This window comes from Microtus ochrogaster, chromosome 7 (assembly GCF_000317375.1).
Source record: "Microtus ochrogaster isolate Prairie Vole_2 chromosome 7, MicOch1.0, whole genome shotgun sequence".
In the NCBI taxonomy this organism is placed as follows: domain Eukaryota; kingdom Metazoa; phylum Chordata; class Mammalia; order Rodentia; family Cricetidae; genus Microtus; species Microtus ochrogaster.
In genome coordinates, this window is record NC_022014.1 from 45731004 (window position 1) to 45752099 (window position 21096).

Consider the following 21096-nt stretch of genomic DNA (forward strand, 5'->3'; position numbering starts at 1 on the left):
AGGCAGAAATCTTTAATAAATAAATAAATTAAAAAAAACAAAAAAAAACCCCAAAAAATTTATATATATAAAAAATAATTTCTGCTTCCTCAATCATCTAGGTCCTGCTTCTTCCATATACGTCCTCCTTTTTCTATCATCTAGGTCACACTTACCCCACCTAGGTCCCAATTCCTGCATCTAGTTCCCGTTTCCTACATATAGGTCCCACTTCCTCCATCTGGGTCACACTTTCTCCATACAGGTCACACCTCCTCCATCTAGTTGCTGCTTCCTCCATCTAGTTCCCATTTCCTCAATCACCTAGGTTCTGTATCCCCCATATAGATCCCACTTCCTCCATCTGGGTCCCACTACCTCCACCTGTGTTCTGCTTCCTCCATCTAGGTCCCACTTCTGCCAGCATCTAGGTCCTACTTCCTCAATCAGGGTCCCACTTTCTCCATCTAGGTCCTGCTTCCTCCATCATCTAGGTCCTGCTTCCTCCATCATCTAGGTCCTGCTTCCTCCATCATCTAGGTCCCTCTTGCCCCATCTTGGCCCCTCTTCCCCCATCTAGGTCCCACTTCTTCCATCTAGGTCCCACTTCTGCAAGGTTCTATAAGCTCCTGAAACAGCACCACCAGCTGGGGTCAGAGCGTTGACACATGAGCCTGACCAGGGGCCTCACGCTCCCACCATCAGCCACACCCACAAGGAGAAAAGGGTGTTACTGGCAGGCCAAGGAGACAGTATCTGGCTGGGTGTCTCACTCTGTGTGGTTGTTAAGTTTGCTTTCTGGGCTTTTGCCTGGAGCCTTGACCACAACCTTGACCATACAAGGATCCTCATTGAGATATAGGCTTCGGATAGCTCAGGCTTGGACATCCCAAGCCTCCCCAACACTGTGATTCAGGAGAGCAAGCCTGGAAATCAGAAATATGACCTTCAGTGCTAAATCGCACATTAAAGTTCCCACAAAAGCTTTGCAGAAAACAGAGAGATTCATGATGGCAATACGGTGCTATCCTGTAAAAGGCTGACATTTCAATTGTTCTCATTCATATCCCTGCAACCAAATCTTTTGCCTCCTCTGCAGTCATTTTAAAGTATTTACTAATATCCAGAGAGCTCCACGCAGAATTTTTAGTTTCTCCATGATGCATAAAGTCAGGCTGGGCTGTCTGACTCCACGAACGTGAGTTGGCTCTCACCCTTAGGTGATGATGGGCAAGGTGTTCAGACATCCTCCCCTGCCTCTCCCTTCAAGAGGAAGGGTTAAAAAAAAATCACCAAAGCGTCATATTTTAATGAGGGCTTTTTTGCAATTTATATATAATAGATTTTCAATAACAACAACCTGTAATTAGTTCATTTTCTACTATTCAGTTGCTCAGCACTGAGGCCATTGACAGTCTCCAGCTGGGATATTTTAAAAAGGAAGACTGAGCTCCAGACAAAGGGTGGGGATGCTGGGCCTCACAATGCAGTTGCAGTTAGAAGCAAACTGTGGAGAGAGAAAGAGGCAGCGAGGTTTTGAGACTTCAAAATGGATAGAGAAGGAAGAGGAGGAGAAGGAGCAGGGAGAAGAGCAGAGATGAGCTCAGGACCGTCTCTGGGCTCCCAGAGGACGGGGTGTAGGGCTTAGCTCCTGTGAGAGAAGGTGAGAAAGACATCTTGGTGGGAGGAGACTATTGGGATAATTTTGAAGTGTGGGACAACACACTTCTCCCTGGAGAATGCAGAGGGGAACGCCACATGAGTCTAAATGCACGACAAAGTTCTGGAATTGTGTGCAAGGCAATCCCAGTTCTGCTACCTGCTGCAAACTTCCCTGAGTTTGTTTTTTTTCTCTGGAAAGTGCACAGAGCTGGCACACGCTAGGTACGAGGTGTCTCTATAACTGTAAGAGCCCGTTACCAACTACAGCGATACTGACATACACAGACCCTGAGGGGATGTGCTGACTCTGAATCATCCTCCAGCCTGGTCTGACTGCTAGGAACTAAATGACAAGGATGAAGCAGGATCTGCCTTTACTGGCAGTCAGACTCACCTTGGTTAGTGAGGGTGCTTGTTGTGGGATAAACTTTTTGTACACTGTGAAGATGTGTCTTTGCCAAGGCGCCTTCTGATTGGTTTAATAAATATGGCCAATAGCTAGGCAGGAAAGGATAGGCAGAATGTCTGGAGAGAGAGAGGAAGAGGAGATGAATCTAGGCTCATGGAGAAGCCAGTGAGAGGTAGAGCAAGTAGGACATACAGAGGAGAGGTGACCAAGCCACATGGCAAAATGTAGAGTAATAAAAGCAGGTTAATTAAGTTATAAAATCTAGTTGGGAAAAAGTCTAAGCTCAAGGCCACACTTTCATAGTGAATGTTAAGTCTTCATGTTGCTATTGGGGAGCTGGCAGTCCCACGAAGGAAAAGTCTGACTACATTTGAGAAAGCTTGCTTCAGCTTGTGGCTGTCTTTTATCTACCAGGTAATCACCGGGTTTGAGAAGGTGGGTATGGAAGCCAGGGATGGTGGCAGCCTCTATTGGTTCCAGGGGATAAGATGTGCACAACCAGACTATGCCTCCCTTCCACTTTGCAGCAAAGATGGCAGAAAAACATGCGCATCTTCACCAGGTGATTGGGCCGTTTGATTCAGAGTTGCCTTGGCTACAAGAGTCAGGAGATCAACACAGCTTTTCCCTCTCTGTATGCCTGGAGCTCCCAAGTGCCAGTTGGAAGCCTGGGTCAGATTCGCACCCTGTCAGCACCCTGGGGTCACTGGTGATCCGGAGTGTTACTGTGTGAAGCCCACGTGGCTGCTCAAAACCTGCCCCCATCCACACATCTGCTGGGCTTACCCTCAGAGGATTAATTATGCGGACAAGTATCTTTCTCAAAAGGAGAAGGAACTGATAATGAATTTAAAGAGAAAAAAAAATTAGTCCTCATTCAAGCGACCTGTTTTCCCCCCACGATCCCAATGCGAACATTTGGAAAGGTGTAAAAACACGTGAAATCGAGAAGCTTTTTAAAGTGAGCGACTTTTGAGTTAATTGACTGTGATGAACAGACAGGACCAGCTTGCATTTGGCTTTCCAGTGGCCTTGGAGCCTGGGTCTTTGCCACAGCAGGGACAGGTGGCTGTTGGGGAGGAGGGGAGGAAGGGGGAGGACACATGCAGAGAGGACACTGTGCCTTTAGTTCCTAGGCCTGACTTTGATCTGGGATGTCAAAAGCAACTTGAAAACAATGTTTAGTTGATAGATGGAGCAAGACAGGGAGGCCACCTTCATCTTTCATGCCTGTCACTATGTGGGTGACTGGGATGGGAGTCCCAGTGCTGACTGATGGTCAGAAAGAGATGGATGTGGGGTGGAACAGGTGGCTCAGTTGGTAAAGGGCTTGCTTTGCAAGCATGGGAACCTGAGTCTGATCCTTGGACACCCTTTTCCCCTTTTTAAAACTCAGCCTGGTGGCACATGACTATAATCCCAATCTAGGACTGGGGAGGAAGAGATGGGCAGATCCTGGGAGCTTGCCGGCCAGGTAGCCCTGGCTACTTGATGAGTTTGAGGCCAGTGAGAAACCCTCTCAAAAATTAAGGTGGTAGTGACCAAGAAACTATATCTTAGGTTGTTCTATTGGCTTTCACACTCCTGCATTCACATACACACACACACACACACACACACACACACACACACACACACACACACACACACACACACACACACAGAGATAGACGAGAGACACAGAAACAGAGAGACGAGAGACAGACAGATACTCAGAGATCTGGTTCTTATGGCTAACACACCTGTCCTGTGTCCTCTTCCCTGAGTGCGGCATTCCTAAAGCAACCTCACCATGAACCAACTTAGTTAGGAAGGCAGCTGGTAGCCATGGGCTAGGCTTTAATAGGCTGCATATTGCAGTCCTGCTCAGAGAACAGCCAAAACAGCTGCATCATAAGGTGAGCTTATGAGGAAGTCTCCCTCTCCACCTGTGCATAAACTCATCAATACATGTCATTTCTGCAGGGCAAACACTGAGACATATCATCTTTGTTTATTTTGAGACAAGGTCTCACTATGTCGCCCTGGATTGCCTGGAACTTACAGAGATCCATCCACTTTTGCTTCCCACATGCTGGGATTAAAGGTGCGTGCCAACACCTCCAGCCCAGACCTACCATCTCCAGGAGAGAGATGGGATTTGCTTCAGAAGGCTATGGGGCTGGAGTCCCACTGCATCCTCTTCCCTACCTGGTAGCCCAAACAAAACCCCAAACTCCCAGCTTCTGCCAGCCCATCAACTCCAGCTGTTAAAATTAAATCTAAAATATTGTTGCTGAGACGTGTAAGATATGACTTTTAGTGAGATCTCTCGAATGCCCACTGCTTTCTAGGGAACCAGTTATACCCGTGTGTCTCATTTCAATTACTCATTTAAAACTCACAGAGCCAAGCATCTATCACTACAGCTCTGGGAATTAGAATGCAGTTCCTGGAACTTTGAAAAGCCATTGATCCCTGGATGCTCAGAGCCTCAGCATGTCAGGTCTTTATAGCTGGGCTAACTCATTTTGTGGCTTCCTCAGTGGCTGCGAGTTTACATTTTATTGCATATCTATTATTTGGGTTGGGCTGTGATGAATGGTTTGGTTGCCTGGTTAGAAACAAGTCCAAGGCAACCGCAGAATCTAATTTGCTTCAAAGATGATGATTATAAAGCTTTTCAAGTAATAACCCAGGAATGGAAGGAGCAGACATCAGGGTGCCCTGCCTGAGATCTATGGCTGAAGCCGAAGGGACGATGTGCCCCCTCCCCTACAGTGGCTCTTGTTATATCGACATCTATCTGTCTATCCTCATGGGCAGGAGAGATGCTTGCATTTCCTCAGGAGCAAATTCACAAGCTTGTTATTTGGCTCTATACATTCCCAGGATGGAGGGTGTGCCACCACTGGCCACATGAGTGGTGGCACATAGCTAGCTGTATTAATTACTTATTGCTGTCACCAACTGCCTGACAAAAGCTACTTCAGGAAGAGGAGGGTTTACTTTGACTCATGGTTTGAGGGGGCACAGACCATCACGGCAGGGAAGGCACAGCAGGAGGAATGTGAGGCAGCTGGCTATATTGTGCCCACAGTCAGGAAGCAGAGAGCAGTCTAGTACCTCAGCCCATGGGATGGCTCCGCCCACATCTAGGTGTGGGTCTTCCCATCCCAACTAGGCCAATCTAGACACTCCCTACCTGTACACCACAAAGTGCCTTCAAGGCGATCTTGCCCTCTCTGCAGCTTTTAGGCAGCATTCTTGAAATACATTAGATCTGTCCCCAGAAAACTCTCTGCTTCCTGACTTGGAGAACAAGTCTGGTTGTCATCTCTTCTAATGCTGCTTCTCTGGTTCATCTGTGGTGTGGGAGGTCCTTCTGTCTATGTGTTGCTTTTATTGGTTAATGAATAAAGAAACCTTCGTGACCTATAGCATGGGAGGAGGAAGGTGGAGTTAGAGAGAAGCCATGGAGCTACCAGTGATAAATGCTGGGAACTTTAGCTGGTAAGGCACAGCCACCTGGTGATATACAGATTAATAGAAATGGGTTAAATTGATATGTAAGAGCTAGCCAATAAGAAGCTAGAGCTAATGGGTCAAGCAGTGATTTAATTAATACAGTTTCTATGTGATTATTTTGGGGCTAAGTGATTGGCAACCAACAAGCGGCCTCCTTATTACACATCTGAGTTCTGTAGGACTAGAGTTGACAAGGGAAGTGGCCAGAGAGACTAGTGATGAAGCAAGCACTGGGGTCAACAGGGACAGCCTCTTGTGATATCCAGGTCAACACTTAGCATGTGTTTCTCTAGATCATGATGATGATAATAACAACTCCTCTTTCCCTTTTGGGTAGCCTTTTTATGGTTGTGGATATCAGAGGTGTTAAGATCCCTACCACTGTAGAGTTATTCAACTGTGTGTTCTCAAAGTGCCTGATCATTTAACAGTCAACTCCCTAAACAGTTTAAAATCTCAAGATTTATTTTTGCTAATAAGTTCTTGATGCTCCAACTTGTAGAAACATAACAAGCTTACAAGTCACTCACACTTTGTCATGAACTAGTATCAGCAGATACAGGCTTTACAAGTTGGCAAGGATGAGGATGCTAGAGACCAAACACAATCATTGTACATCAAACAAAGTCTTGGAGCAGTGATTGGCTGGTAACCCTGGACACCAAAGAACTGGAAAGCTTTCTCTTTCCCCCACAGAACCACACTAGGTACGGGAAGTTCCTGCAGAGAAAAATCACTTGCTTTTCTCCTTTATGTCTTTCAAGTGTATCTTCTATTTGCCACAAAACCCTGTTTTGCCAACAAGACGGAAGAACTGCCTCTGGGGATAACCAGAGCTCAAAGAAGTGTCACTATACTGCAGAGATACTTCCTGCGAAGATGAAATTCCTAATGAGTGCTAGGAGGAAGGATTCTAAGTTCTGTGGTTTAGGATGTTCAGTGTCTTCAGGAGCTTATACTGCCTCCACAAGGCCAATACCTACCATCAGGTGCTGGGAGCTTACAGGTCATGCCCACAAGCACATCACAGGGCTCACACACTATCTGCTGTAAGTAGACTAGTGTACCCTTGAATATAAAGGGGTGTCCCCTCTTTAAGGCAAAGCATGTTCCTCTGTTCTCTTGCATGGGCTCAGTATACTAGCTGCCCTCCCCTCAGCGTGGGTCCTGGTGGACCTCTCTGAGGTTACTTTCATTGTCAACATCCCTGCCCAGAGTTATCTTGATGGAATCTCTAAGCAGGTCATCTCCAGGTATGGCACACACCAGGGAACCCAAGGAGGAGCCACTCAGGGCACAGGAGTGAAAAAGAAAAGGAAAATACCAAGCATTAACACTATGATTAGCAAGCTGACTTAGGAAATGGGAAGTTACACAGGGGTGAGATATGGTCTGTCATCTGAGACTACAGACCTAACACTGTATGAACTACTGATGTCTGCTAAAACTGTCTTAACTAGAAACCTGTACATTTCAGTTTCTATAAAACTTGCTTAGTTCTGGGGAAAAAAAAATCTACTTTAGGGTGGGGTTAAAAAGATCACACTAAGATGGTCACAAGATTACGGCAACGCCTAACCCTATGAAATGTTTCTGACACAGCCTGGCCTCTCAGAGCAATAGCAGAGGCTACAACAGCATGTTAACTAAATAAGTTTTTTCTTTTCCTGAGAATTGCTCACTGGGGGAGGTTGAAAGCCCCCACTCCTACTACAACAGGAGTACTTACTGTCTTTGATGTCTCTAGATATCCTGCTACTTCTCTTGAACATAGAGACTTGCTCTATTGCCCTTGGGCAGTGACTGGGCCGAGCTTCTGCCTGGCCATGCCTCCAGCCCATCCCTCAGAGTTTCTGTCCAGGCAGCCTGGTTGCCTCCATGTTCAGTGCTGTAGTCCAGTTTCCCCAAGATCAGAACATTCCCTCCTTTAGGAAGGATGGAGGCTTATGACTCAGGAAGCAAATGAAAGAAGGCCAGGAAGCTCCTGAAACCCACAGAAATCACAGGACGCCTTCTCTCAAGTTACCAAAGACATGGAAATTGCAGGCAGAGGAGATTCTCTGACCAGTTAAGTTGCCTTCAAGCCCTGCAGGAAAGCTGTTAACCTGCAAGCTGTTGCCCATACTTTAGTGGGCTTTTCAGGGATGCTACCACCTTTGAGTCACCCAGGCCCCTGGTGAGTAACTCCAATAACTCCTCTGGTTCACTAAGCTGGGCGTGGATGGAGCTGATTCTGTGGTCTGTCACTGATGTCACATCTGAGGTGAATAAACATTTCTTCATGTCTCCCCAGGAAATCACATGATATGCAGCCAAGAGGATTGTTGTTACAGATCTGCTGTGGTTACAGCCCCAGATCCCTCCGTTGATGAAGAACGTATTTATTCAAAAGGTAGAGAGTTGGCAAGCTCTCTTCTTCCCACTCATCTTATCTTGTCCCTTTCTTATATATCAGGCTTGCACAGAGCAATATCAATTTCTTTCACATCTAAGCCAAATCCACCTGAAGACTGCTGAAGCCAAGCTCACATGCCCTGTGCACCTGCCGTCCAGGCTTCTGATGCCACATCACAACCAAGGTAATTAGTTCCCACTCCCCCAGCCCTGTGCAGAGGTCTCACTTACGGAAGGCTGTGTAGAACTCTCCAAGGGTCAAGAAGCCATCGGTATTATAGTCATCAAAACGCAGGAGATCGCTTGGTGAGCATCCCTTCAGGGAACCATCCAGATCCTGCTCCTTTAGCACATACTGTGAGGTGAGAAGAGACAGAGCCAGAGTTATCAGTGAGCTCAGCATCACGGATGCTGCTGGAAAATGCCCAGGTCTGGTGGGGAGTCAGGGAAGCCCAATAGGCCTTGGGGTATGGGAACGGGTGAAGTCCTGAGTAAATGTGTGTTGTTGACATGGCCATGGCCATGGCCACGGCCACATCAAGGACACTGATGCCTCAGAACCATGGAATGTTACAGCCTTTTCTAGGTCAGGCTCAGGGACATAGCAGAGCCTGCCCTGGATCCCTGTGCAGATGCTGACAGTGTGTACAGACAGCATGGACCACAGCTTCCTGTTCCTCCTGGATGATGGCAGCCTGAACTGTTCCTCTGCAGAAACCCCCATCCAGATTAGTGAAAGCCACTTCCTGGTTCAGCTGTATGTAATGGACGTCTCAATTCAGATGTATAAAACCAGCTGAGTTTCCTAGGCTACTGGTGGTGCATCTCCACTCCCAATTCCAGTGTTCTGGGTGTCTGTATGTCTGTCCTTTCTCCATTCCCCGATATCCCCCCAACTCCAAAGTCATGTAGGTTCCAGCACTGGGGACCATCCAGAGACCTCTAATCTTGTCCGATTTGAATCCTTCATTTTACAGATAAGGAAACTGAGGCCCGGAGAAGGAAGGTCTGTGGTCTTCATGACTGGCAGACAGAGCCAGGGGATCTAAGCAAGGAAGAATGTTTGTGGTCACTTGTCTGTCCCTTGTACTGTTAATGGGGGAAACAGACTAGAGAAGGGCTTGATCACAGGAAGTCAGTGAACAGCTGACCTCAGGGTGGGAGTCCAGGCCACTATGGGTGATGGTTAATTTTCACTGTCAGCCTGACTGGGATTGGAATGATCTGGAAGACACCAGAGAGGTTTCGGTGAGGAGGGAAGACCCGCCCTAAACATGAGATGGGTACCCAGACTGAATAAGGGGTGGGGGAAAGGAGTTGTAAAACCTGATGAACACTGGCACTCATCTTTCTGATTGATGATGCAGGGTGACAGCAGCCTCAGGCTCTTGTCACCGTATTTTCAGACCACGATAGACTGTATCCCCTCAAATTGTAAGCCAGAAGCCAACTCCTCCCCAAGCTGCTTCTTGATAGGTATTATATCCCAGTGATGGGAAAAAGAACGTGCCGTATTTCATCACCGTATCCACTCCCCTCAACCACACACCAGCCCTCGCCGCATAGCACATGCCCAGAAAGCAGCTGGTGACCAGATCTGTTTCAGTTACACCAGGCAAAGGCGACTTTAAGGGAGATAGTGTATTTTATAGTTCTTGGGAACAGAATGCCATCAAGTCACGGAAGACATGGCAGTGGTAGGGATGCTATGGTGGCGAGTGGGATGCTGCCTGTCAGAGTACATCTCCACTCAGGAAACACAGGGTGACTATGAGGTGGGGACCAGGCTATTAAGCCTCAAGACTGGCCCCCAGTGATGTATTTCCTCCAGCAAGGCTCTGTCTCCTAAAGGTTCCATAACCGTCCCAAACGCCATTACCAGCTAGAGACCGAGTGTTCAGACACATGAGCTTGTTAGAGCATTTTATGTTTCCATATTCTTCTAGGGCCACAAATGTCACCCCTCAGTCAGGATCTTGATTTAGGATTGAAGTGGACCCTTGTGGATTCCTCTGTGGTTATGGTTTAACCCACGAGACACAGAAGCCCTGCCCCCATCACAGCCAGCCACACACTAAAGTTCGTGTGGGTAGCAATTCCACACACCCTCACTTGGCTGAACACTGAAAGCCACAGGCTGGGCAAGGGAGACTGTACAAAGGAAATCAAGAGAGAGGAAATGGTTTTATTTTGAGGAGGGTGGAGGTAGAGGCATTTTTTCTCTTTGTTTAACATTCCCAGCTTGGCCTGCTATATTAAAGGCAATTTAATGTGATAATGTTTAAAAAAATGACCCTTCACCCAGCAAGTGAGCGTGTTCGATAAAAAGGAGATCAACCATGACGCCTCAGATCAATCTTCCGAAGATGGAAATTTCCCTTTGTCTATTTCTACATTGGAAATTGATTAACTTTTCATAGGACCGAGGAGTTCTTCCCTCCGGGCGCCTCTGACTCAGTGTCAAGGCAAGGCCCACATTAGCTGGGCTCTACTTGGTGGATTTATGAGATGGACTTTAGATATATTAAAATTTAAAGAGAAAATCATAGTCCAATTACCATGCTTGTTAATGGCTTCAGATGCCTATGGCCACATCTCTGCCAGGTTACAGCAATGAACCCAAGAAGGTCTGTTGGGAGCCACATGGGTCTGGGCACCAGGAGCTCTCAGCTGCCTAGGGCAGGCTGATGTCACATGCCCCATTCTTCCTGCCCAGCCTGTAGTATGAGGACTGACAGGTGGGGTGTGCTCCTACAGATAGCCATAACTGACAAGACCTCTGGGCTTTCCTGGAGTCATTCTTGTCATATGAGGGTTCCTGGTCCTGTTCCTGGGGGTCTCAGCTAGAGCTGGGGGCTGAATGTTCCTGATAGAATAGTGATGTGCTTGCATGATGCCACCACGGCCTTTGTGGGCTTCCTAGGATGCTTGGGTTTTTGTGGTGAGCTGGAATGGAGTCGCTGGTTACTTGGTTCCCTAGAGCCTCAGATTCCTCCTCTAAAAGCGTCTGTGAAGCGGGACAGTAGCCATTCTGGCCCTACAGGAGTGGATGCTGAAGGGTGAAGGGGGAACAAGGATGACGACAATGCTGGGAACATCCCATGTGCCAAGTACAATGCTAAACACGTCTCACATCTCACTGGCTTAGCACCATTAACTCTAGTGATGACCTCGCCAGGTTCACAGCTGAGGCATGGAGGCCTGGGAAGGAGGGGCCTCTGGAGACTCACTAGCTCACGAATGCTGACAGCAGACCTTGACTGTGGGCTGCTTGGCTTTGAAGCTTGCATTCTTAGCTGCTGTCCCTCCATAGAGCAAGACGGCAGTGTTTATCCACCACGGGCAAAGGGCCTGCACAATGATCTGGCTACCAACTTGGTGGTTGTTGTTGAGCATGCACGTGTCTGCATGTTTGCCTGTGAGCGCTACAATGCACGTGCTCATGGGAAGCCTCCTTTGACTGCTCTCAATGCTACTGAGGCAGGTCCTCTCACTGAAGCCAGCGCTTACTCTGGGCTTCTGTTTTTGTTTCCTTCACACAGGGTTTACAGGGTGACGCCATACCTGCCTGGCCTTTACACGACTTCTGGGGATCTCAGCGCTGGTCGGACCCTCGCAGAACAGATGTCTTACCAGCTGAGCCAACGCCTCTGCCTCCAGGCTATCATTTTGCTGAGGTCCATCAGCAAAATGGACCTCAGCATCAAAAGTGAGAACTCAATCCTGTCACCTCTTCTCTGGGTGACCACTCTGTAGTTTCTGGAGCAGAGTGGTCTCCATGGACCCCTCACCTGGGAAAGCTGCACCCATTTCCTTGCTTATATTTACTTTGGCTGGACTAAGACAACACAGCCCTTCTGTCCCATGCCAGCCTTCCTGCCGCCAGAACTCTTCAGGCCTCTCGCTGGCAGTGACAGTGGCCCCAGGGAGTGATTTGCTCTTTCTTGCTTCTTTTGTGATATAGACACTAACCACCCAGGCACCCCCTTAAAGTTGCCTAGAGCGATAGCTTCTAACCCACATCCTTTGGAGCAGAGGCAAACCTTGGGGCAGGATCCATGGGCATTCTTAGGCTAGTGCCTCTGAGGGGTTGGACACAGGATGTCCCATAAGCAAAACAGCTGCGGGGAGGGCGGTCATTGGTATTTGGACACCAAAGTGCAGCGCTGTTACTGGGCAGAGGCCTTGGGGACCCCCAGGTTGAAGCATCAAAGATGCTTACCCTAACAAGTACTGCTCCCTTTTGACATTTCCCTATAGAAAAAGACAGGCTCAAAGCTTCAAGGACTGATGCCTGTCCATCAAAGAAAACACCAGCGGACAGCCCCTCTAAAGGAGGCTCTGCCTGCAAGCCGAGGAAGCTTCGAAACTGGTTGGTAAACCTAGGCTGAGGTGGCAGGTGGTGGGGTTTTGTGTGTAAGACATTCTCAGAGGTGCGGACAACAAGCTGTGGATTCTAGGAAGGGTAGGAGGGGCCCCTGGCAATCTGTAACAGAGACAGTGACGAACCACTGTCTCCGCCAAGGAGTGTCTCCTCACCACACGTGGCATACAGGCTCTCTCCACAGTCCCTGCTGCATGCCAGACCCACCTGAGCCAGCTCCAAGCTGCTGAGGTGGCCACTGCCATCCGTATCCAAGTCCTTAAATAGCGACTCCACCAAGAGGCGCTTCTGGGAGGCGAGGTTCTGCCTGTTGGTTCCTTGTTGGAGTGGCTGTCTGCGGCTTTGGAGTGCCAGGAGGACGTTTTTGAGACGAGCGTAGCCAGCCATGGTGCACATGTCTCCTGAAAGAGAAGGGGTTGTTACATCAAATGTACCCTGCAGTCTTGAGACAGTGCTCCGCCCATCAATACATTCATCCATCTCATTCCTCAGCAGCTGCTGGGCATTTCCAGTGTGCAGTGAACAGTGCCACTGTTGCAGGGGGGGCTTGCCTGTCCTTCTGCCCCCTTTAGCCACTGTCACGGAGGGGCCTTGCCTGTCCATCCACCCCCTCCAGCTACTGTCACATCACGGAGGGGGCTTGTCTGTCCATCCGCCCCCTCCAGCCACTGTCACGGAGGGGGCTCATTTGTCCATCCTCCCCCTCCTCCAGCCACTGTCACGTCACGGAGGGAGCTTGCCTGTCCATCTGCCCACCCATCCAGCCTACTGATATCTAGTGAGTGCCTATATGAGTCAGGCAGAATGGGGAAATTCTTCCAGTGGAATCTGCAACTGTTGCCCCACAGTGCGAGCAAAACCAGCCCCCATTTCATTCTGTCACAGTTTGCCTTTTGTCTTAATCCTATCTTAAAGGCTGCTTTTGAATCCTTGGCCTCATAGATTAGGGCGTTTTAGTTAACAGGGCTAATAATCCCCGCTTAAGGTAATTAGGTACACTCCCAGAGCTGGGTTACTCGGAAACAAGCGTGTGTACACAAGTCCACGACCAAGAAACAAAAAGAAGCTTTAGGAGATTAAACCGGAGCGCACAGCCCATTACTCTTAGGCCTTTTATCACGGGCGTGCTTGCTGAACGCACAGCATCGCACGGTGCTTTGGCAAATGAGGTCTGTGATGCACTGTGACATGACATAGTTTATCTTGCTGGTGACAGGGCCACCATACAGGGCACAGTCAGTAAATGGGGGCTGCAGGGATGCCATAGAGTAGTGATCCTCCAGCCCTGCTTCCTATTTCCCCTGGGGACAACGAACACTTCCTGAGCCTGGCCTTGTTGAGTCTGGGGGGTGCTGGTGTGGGCTCCCCACCCTCTATTCTAAGATCAGTGGGTGCTGGGTATGGACCATCTGGGGTCCGGGCCTCTTCCCATGAATTCGAACACCAGTTGAAGCTGCCAGGTTAACCTCTCAGGACCAGACAGTAAATAGGCTTGAGTTTGGGGACCACTGGGTTTGTGAGTCCCAGCTCTGCTGCTTCCAGGTTGTGTAACCTGGAGTAAAGGGCCTCAGTGATTTCATCTGAGAAATGGGATAGTAATGCACCCCACGTGGGGACATTATGAGGGTTAATTAACATAGTCACATGTAGCTTTACTTTGAGCCCTTGCTCAGTGATTGGCAGCTGCCCTCCCACTTTTAGTTGTGGGAACCATGATGGGGAGAGCACATGCGCACAGAAGCTCCTCAGTGGGAAAGGGGGGAGCAGCCGTTGCTCTCTCCTACCCTCCTTCTCTCATTGGAGAAGCCCTGGTGGCTGAAACACTTTTTCTTGCACTTGTTTGTTTCTAGATTTTCTTCCAATTTGGGGTCAGTTGATTCTTGTCAGAAACAAATGCCTGTTACTATTTCCCTTGTGTGTTTATTTAGGAGGGAAAAAAAATCAATTGCTGTGTTCAATATAATCAAATCCATTTGCTCCTGGGAGTTGCCACGCTCTGATACAAGGGCTGTCTCCCATCCCCAGACCTGCTCACATCTTTTCTCTTGCGAGAGTCCCTGGCACCCATAGACATACCCCATTTTGAAACCTACATGGCCTTCATGGCCTGGTCTCATTGACAAAGCCAATATGACTGGGAAGATGTATCTGGTGGCTGGATTTTTCTTCTCAAAAAAATTATTTTTGGGAAAGAGTAGGGTGGTCTCGCCTGAGTCTAGTCCTTCAGGCCTTTCCAAAGAGGGGGAGCACTGGGCTGGCAAACAAAGCAGACATAAGGGGTTGGAGACGTAGCTGCTTAGCTGTTGGGGTAGGAGCTGGCAGAAGGGTCCATGTAGAGGGTGTGCATACACTGGAGGGCTGTCAGGTTTCCCAGGGGACAGGCACCTGTACCACATGTTGGGAAAGCTGGTGTCTACAGTGACTGGAGTGCTGTCAATAGACTCCCTCGGACATGCTAGCCAGAGCCAGGCATCCCGAGAACCTGTGACAGCAGGGCCACCTGGAGGCTAGAGCAGGTAGGTAGGATGGGTAGTGAGCTCTTGGATTGCTGGTCTCCCAACCTTCTCAGGGCTTCTTGGAGCTGCCTGCTGCCCTGGACCAAGGGTTTATTGCTAGACAACCTCCACCATGGGCAGCTGGGGAGACCACGACGTGGAGCTGGGGGCTGTGGTAATATCTCAAGCTTTGCTCTCCTACCAAGTCCTATAATTCTTCAGACGGGGAATGCAACTTAATTTTTGGAGTGCTTGCCTCACATGCAAGAAGCGTTGGGGTCAATTCTCAGCACTGCATAAAACTAGGAGGAGTGGTACATGCCTGTTACCCTGGACTCCCGAGGTGGATGCAAGAGGATGAGAAGGCCATCCCCAGCTACATGGCAAGTTTGAGGTGGCCAGCCTGGGGTATATGAGACCCAGTTTTTCTGAGGACCCAGAGGCTTCTGTTATGTGTCTAGAAGTCAAGCTGGGGGCCCAACTGAGTGTCGTGAGTCTCCAGAGTCATGTCCTATGCTGATCAGGCCCTATTGCTCCCAGCTGTGTAGCAGTTTGTATTGACATTCTATGTGTGCACGCTAAGGCTTTAAGAGTGTCTTAAGGAGTAGATCAGCTAAGGGGAGGGGGAGGGAAGGTGAGCAGGCCTGGACCTGTGGTGTGAGGACAGTGTGCGCTATGGAAGGAGGCAGAGGGTACAGCATGGTGTGCAGTGCACGTACAAAGCACCTGGAGACCAGTGGAGCTAGAGAACCACTCATAGGTCTGTGGGCAACATCAGGGTGGGAGACGGTGGTTGGTCCATCTCAGAAGGACAGAGAGGCCATAGGCTGTGTGGGAGCCAGGGCAGGGATCCAGACACAGAAACCCAATGTTTCTAACTCTTGTCCTTCCTCTTCTGAGGATCGGAGGGCACATGACATCCTTGGAACACATCAGGGTCCAGTGCTAGTCTGAACTTCAACACTCTTGACGTGAAGGGGACGGTTGCTGAAAGGTGTATGGCATAGGTTTGTGTATGCACTACACACCCCTCTCTAGTCCATTTCCAAGGCTTCTTGGGCCAGCCTGGGGCAAGAGAGATTCAGAGCATAAATGTTACAGGCTACTGAACTGGGCCTGTGTGATGCTTCAACTTCACTGCCAAATTGACAGAATTTAGTATCACTTAGGAGACACACTTCTGAGGACGTATGTGAGGGAGTTTCCAAAGAGGCGGAGCTCTGAATGTAGGTGGCACGTCCCATGGGCTGGGGCTTAAATTAAAAGGAAAAAGAGGAAGCCAACTGAGGACCAGCATCCATGTCTCTCTGCAGTGTGGATGCAATGTGACTGGGACCTCATATTCCTGTCCCCATGCCTTCCCCACCATGACAAGCTGCACCTTCAAACTGTGAGCCCAAATCAATCGGCCCTTAAGTCAGTTTTGTCTTGTCAGTGAGAAAAGTAGCCAATACAACCAACACCAACATCTCTAATGAGCACTGCCTTAGGGAACCTGAGGACACCTAAGCTTGATGGGGTAGAGGGCCCTAGGTGCTTTAACATCTTATAGCATCATGACATAGGAGAAACCATGAAGACTTTGATAAGGAATGGAACCATCCTGAGGTATCCTTTTGGTGACACTGGCAGGTTGCCCCCAGTGAGGAGAGATGCCGCTCGTTCATTTTTGTCTCATTCATGGAGATAGCTGACAACTAACCCTATAATATAGTCCCAAGGAAGGAGAAAGCCATCTTGGATTTCTCACCCCTTCCTTTTCCCAGGGCTGTTTCTATTCTGGGACCTCTCTAAGCCTGACAAGCTGTCAGAAGGCACCCACGTCACTTCCCGGCTGGTCTAGGGTCCCACCCACAGCAGAGGTTGTCCAGTTTGTCCCAGGATCCTCTTGCATCTAGACCAGGCTTTCTTTGACAGATAGAATATTGATCAGTGTACTGAGGAGCTCGGAGTGTGTTCCTATTTTTCTGTCAGAACTTGGTAATGAACTGCATTTATCAAGCCCGTTCTCCATGAGAAAGGTCAGCTGCAGATCTGGCTAAGCTGTCCCGACACCTCATTAATCTGGCTCCCTCAGTAACTGTCCCTCTTTGGAGATTCCAAAGTGTCCCCATTCTGGCCTTGCTCCCTCCATGTCGAGGGAGATGATCACAGCAGGAGCACAGACTTAGCTGCACTTAATATTTTGAGCAGAGGGAGCTAGGAAGCAGGAGTTGCCTCCAGAGCTAAGCGTCCATCAAAGGGACACCTGCGACTGCAAAACACAGGGATACAGGGGTGGAACTGGGGATATCCCGTCAGCCACTTGGCCTCTGGCAGACTGTGCCTCCAAAGGAATTGTCTCCATTCTTGGCTGTGGGTGGGGTTGGAGGACTCCAGAGGGTCAAGGGGAGGACAACATGGAGCAAAATGAGTGACACAGACAGGCAGTGAGAAGCCCATGCTCTCAGAGTGCCTGCAAGGAAATGGTGAGGAGTGCGTGCGTGCTTGTGCATGTGTGCGTGTGTGTCTTGCTGCTTCCTCCTTCCTCATTGAGGCTATTTCCCCCCAGGCCTTTAGTGAGCCCTCTCCCGCCTCCTTCTCCACCACGTGTTTGCCCCACTTCCTCCTCATCACCCTTCCATCAATCCTTACCCGCTCTGCTAAGTAGCAGGCACTCGTAAGTTCCCTGCTGGCCTGGTTTGCAGCGTCAAGCCCAGCCCTTGGCCTGTCACCTGAACCTGGGGGTTAGGGCTTAAACAGCTGTTAACAACGCCACTACCTCCGCAGAGAAGGGAGGCAGAGGGGCTTGGGTAGTGTCACAATGCTGGGGGAGGGGCGGACACCTGAAGGTGATGGCACCGGTCCTCTATCATGCCAGCTCCCTGAGTGCAATGTAGGCGCAGAGGGATAACTCCTGAGTGTGGGCATGTGGCTTTGCTCATGGACAAAGTTTCTTGGGATGGCCAGGGTCTATGGGTCTTACATCACCCAGTGGACGCTCCTAAGCCTGCACAACTGGTCCTACAGGGTGAACTCCAGCATGGCCATCCTGGGAGTGGGGGCAGGGTGGCCAGTCACAGGGAGTATGGACACTAGGTTATATAGAAGGGTCTCTTCTGGTGGGCACAAGGTGGCTCCCTGAAAATGAACTGGGAGAGGAAGCAGAAGAAAATTTCTTCTCTCTTCTCTCCAGTGTGGCCAAGAGGAGAACGTTAAGGAAGGCCTGAGGGTGCATTCAGCTATGAATAGTGTTAGGAAACGCCCCTTTCCTTACCTGGACTCTGCCCAGTAAATGTGCAGAAAAGTAGTCCAGAGACCCTCTGGGCCTGGCAGAGCACGGTACCCAGGCAGGACGTGAGGGTGCAGTGGCTTGGGAAACCCCAAGGTTGCTCTAAAGACCCCAGGCCTGAGGCTGGAGCTGGACACAGATGTCTGTCTTGAGGTCACTGGTCAGCCCTGGACTCAGGCAACCTCTACCACTGTCCTGCAGAGAGGACCAGGACTCGGGCCGCCCAGTGTCATCTCTTGGTAGCTTTTCTTTCAGGGACCTGCGTGAGGAGCAGCTCATAGGCCGAAAGCGAATTGCCCTTCCGTAGATCTGAACACTTGGTTCCCAGCTGTCGACATTCTTTGGAAAGTTGTGGACCGTTTAGGAGATGGTTCCTCAGAGGAGGAGGTGGGCCTTGGGGTTTATAGCCGACTTCCTGTCTACTCCCTGCTTCTGATTGGGGGATACTTGGTAACAGGACACCTTATGTTCTTGCTGAGATGGGCTGTGCCCTCAAACCGTGACCAAAATCAACTCTTTTCTCCCTCAGGTCACTTCCTGCCAGGTATTTCGTCACAGAAGGAGAAATGTAAGTAACATGGAGGGGGAGGGGAGAGGGAAGGGCTGGGTTAGGGACTATGGGCTCTGCTCAAGGAGCCACTGGGGGTTCATAGACCACTGCTTCAATACCCACACAGGGGCCACATGCACTGGAATACAGCTGCCTTTGGTCAGGCAGGGTGGCCCGGCTCTTTCCAGGCTGTAACTAGAGTTTAGAGACTTAGAACCACACCTGGCAACAACCCCAGAGGGCTTGAGGGACAGCACAGGACTCCATCCTTCTGTCTGCCCTTCGGTTTGCTCACAGGCAGTCTCCTCTCCCCTCCAAAATAGCTGTCCTGCCTCCCCAGTCCCCTGACTGTCACATTTTGCCCTGACAATTCTGTGGTTTTTACCACCAAAGCAGAAATTCCGTGTAAGCGTCTGGCGCCCACATTCCCACCCAAGTGGTTGTGTTATCTATCCCAGCCTCGGTCGCCATGTGTCATTCTGAGGTCTATTTTGAAACCGCTAAGCTGTGCAAAGAGCAAGACGCATTTTGCTCCCAGATCTAATTCATGAGACACCGCGGCTGTGCTGGAATTTAGCTTAAGAGGAACAGATGTTTCACTTGATGTAAATTCATGCACATTAACAATCTTTCAGCTGCCATATCTGGGAAAATTCAATTAACAATAAATGCCACAACCAATGGGCTTATCTTTTGGATACATTTTCGCTAACGTGACACAGTTCCTCAGATGGTATTGACGGAGCCACAGAATCCTAAGAATTCCAGAGAACTGTGAAACACACAAGACACGGGCCGCCTTACAGTCCCCAAACCTAACGAGACTGATGTTCCCAAAGTCATGCCACCTGGTGACCCAAAGCCGGGTCTTGTGGCTGCTAAGTGGACCAGTTACTATGACCTCTACTCCAGCATACAATGGAGTTGTCCATGCTTGCCGTGGCCTCACCTGAAGCCACTTATATCTCCAGCCTCCTTTTATAATCTGTGCTCAGTCCTACTGCCTATGAAAGCGATTCAAGCTGACGCCCCTCTAGAGAGCCTGGAAGGGGCATCCAAAGGGATTAAGTGAGAAAGGGAATCCAGGCTACACCAGAGTGTAGGCGCCTTGCCCTAGGGGATTGGGAAAGGGAGGAAGAAGAGGGAGGGGGGGAGGAAGGGAGGGAGGGAAGGAGGGAGGGAAGGAGAGAGAGAACATGAAACATATCTTCTAATGTCAGGCATGTGCTAGCCTAGCCCTCCACCTAGGAGTAGGAACAGGAAAGCATGGCCACAGGATGGAGTTCGTCTTGTATCATGGATCTGCCAGCTGTCACAGTCATGACTAGATTTGTAGCTGAAAGGATTGGTTCTTGCAAAGGTCACCTGCTGGCATTTGGCCAGGCCATATCTTGGACCAGGTGTTTGGCAGGCTGGCATCCTGCCAGCCAGTGGTCGCTAAGGAGAACTAAATGGTTGAATGGTAGCATCTTCTTAGATGTCACAGGGATCTCCAGGATGCAGCCGCTCATCTTCCCAGAACTCAGTGGGAGTGGGATCAGGCTAGGAAGCTGTCCCTGGCTAGTCTCCACCTGGTCTTTCCCTGGGGTGGTGATGGGGGTGCCCATTTGTCATTTCAGTTGATGGTGAACTTTCTAGGTTGAAAGCACAAAGTCTGTTTGGGGACCACGAAGAGAATCTGCATATCTAGGGCTTTGCACGATCTACAATGCATAACACACACATAGACAAACACACAAGCATGCACGCACATTCGTGTGCCCACATGTGCATGAGCAGATCTCACTCTTGAATTCCCAAATTCACTGGACTGGGACTAGTCAAACCCACACCCACACCTCATGTGGACAAAACATTTCAGGCCTCACCCCAGAACCTGGCGAGTTAAATGATGCAGAGCTACGAAGACCTTTGTTAGGTAAGTGCTACACTGGCTCACGAATGCGGGGTTCAGTTGGTGTTGCCACACAATCTGCTACTTGACATTTACAGCCCTCACTTTTATTCCTATTAAAGAAAGCAAAATTGGCTACATTCCTGGGAGAGGGATCACTGACGCTTTTTATGGCTGACTGGAACATCCATCAGGTGCCCCAGAGTGAAGGAATAATGTTTGGGAATTTGTATAAACACAAAAGCCCTCTTGGCATTAAGAACTTCACTTTTTACTGCTGTGTTAGTTGAGCCCCCACCTCCGCCATCCACTCACCCTAAGAAATCAGTTACTTTGGGGATGTGGGCACTAGCTCTTCACAGACTCAGGGAGGGGCTTGTCTCAGTGGTCTTTCTAGAAGCCCAGTTGCTGGTCACTCTCAGCCTCACCCCTCATCTGTACTTGGAAGCAGCAGGAGAGCTGGGGTCAGGGAACAGCTGGATGGGGAAGTTGGAGGGAATGAATGAGGTGAGAAGCTTCCTTGCAAGACTGACCCGCCCCCCCTCCCCCCC

The 21096-nt window shown here is 49.6% G+C and overlaps 1 protein-coding gene across 1 annotated transcript in view; it reads right to left on the reverse strand.

Moving 5' to 3' along the window:
* Positions 1–21096, reverse strand: part of Fstl4 (follistatin like 4) — a 433260-nt gene that overhangs the window by 108638 nt on the left and 303526 nt on the right. Inside the window, exons 5-6 of the mRNA XM_026780565.1 lie at positions 12543–12736; positions 8183–8306 (exon numbers count right to left, since the gene is read on the reverse strand). Coding sequence (XP_026636366.1) covers positions 8183–8306; positions 12543–12736 — 318 coding nt within the window. The remainder of the gene's footprint in view (positions 1–8182; positions 8307–12542; positions 12737–21096) is intronic.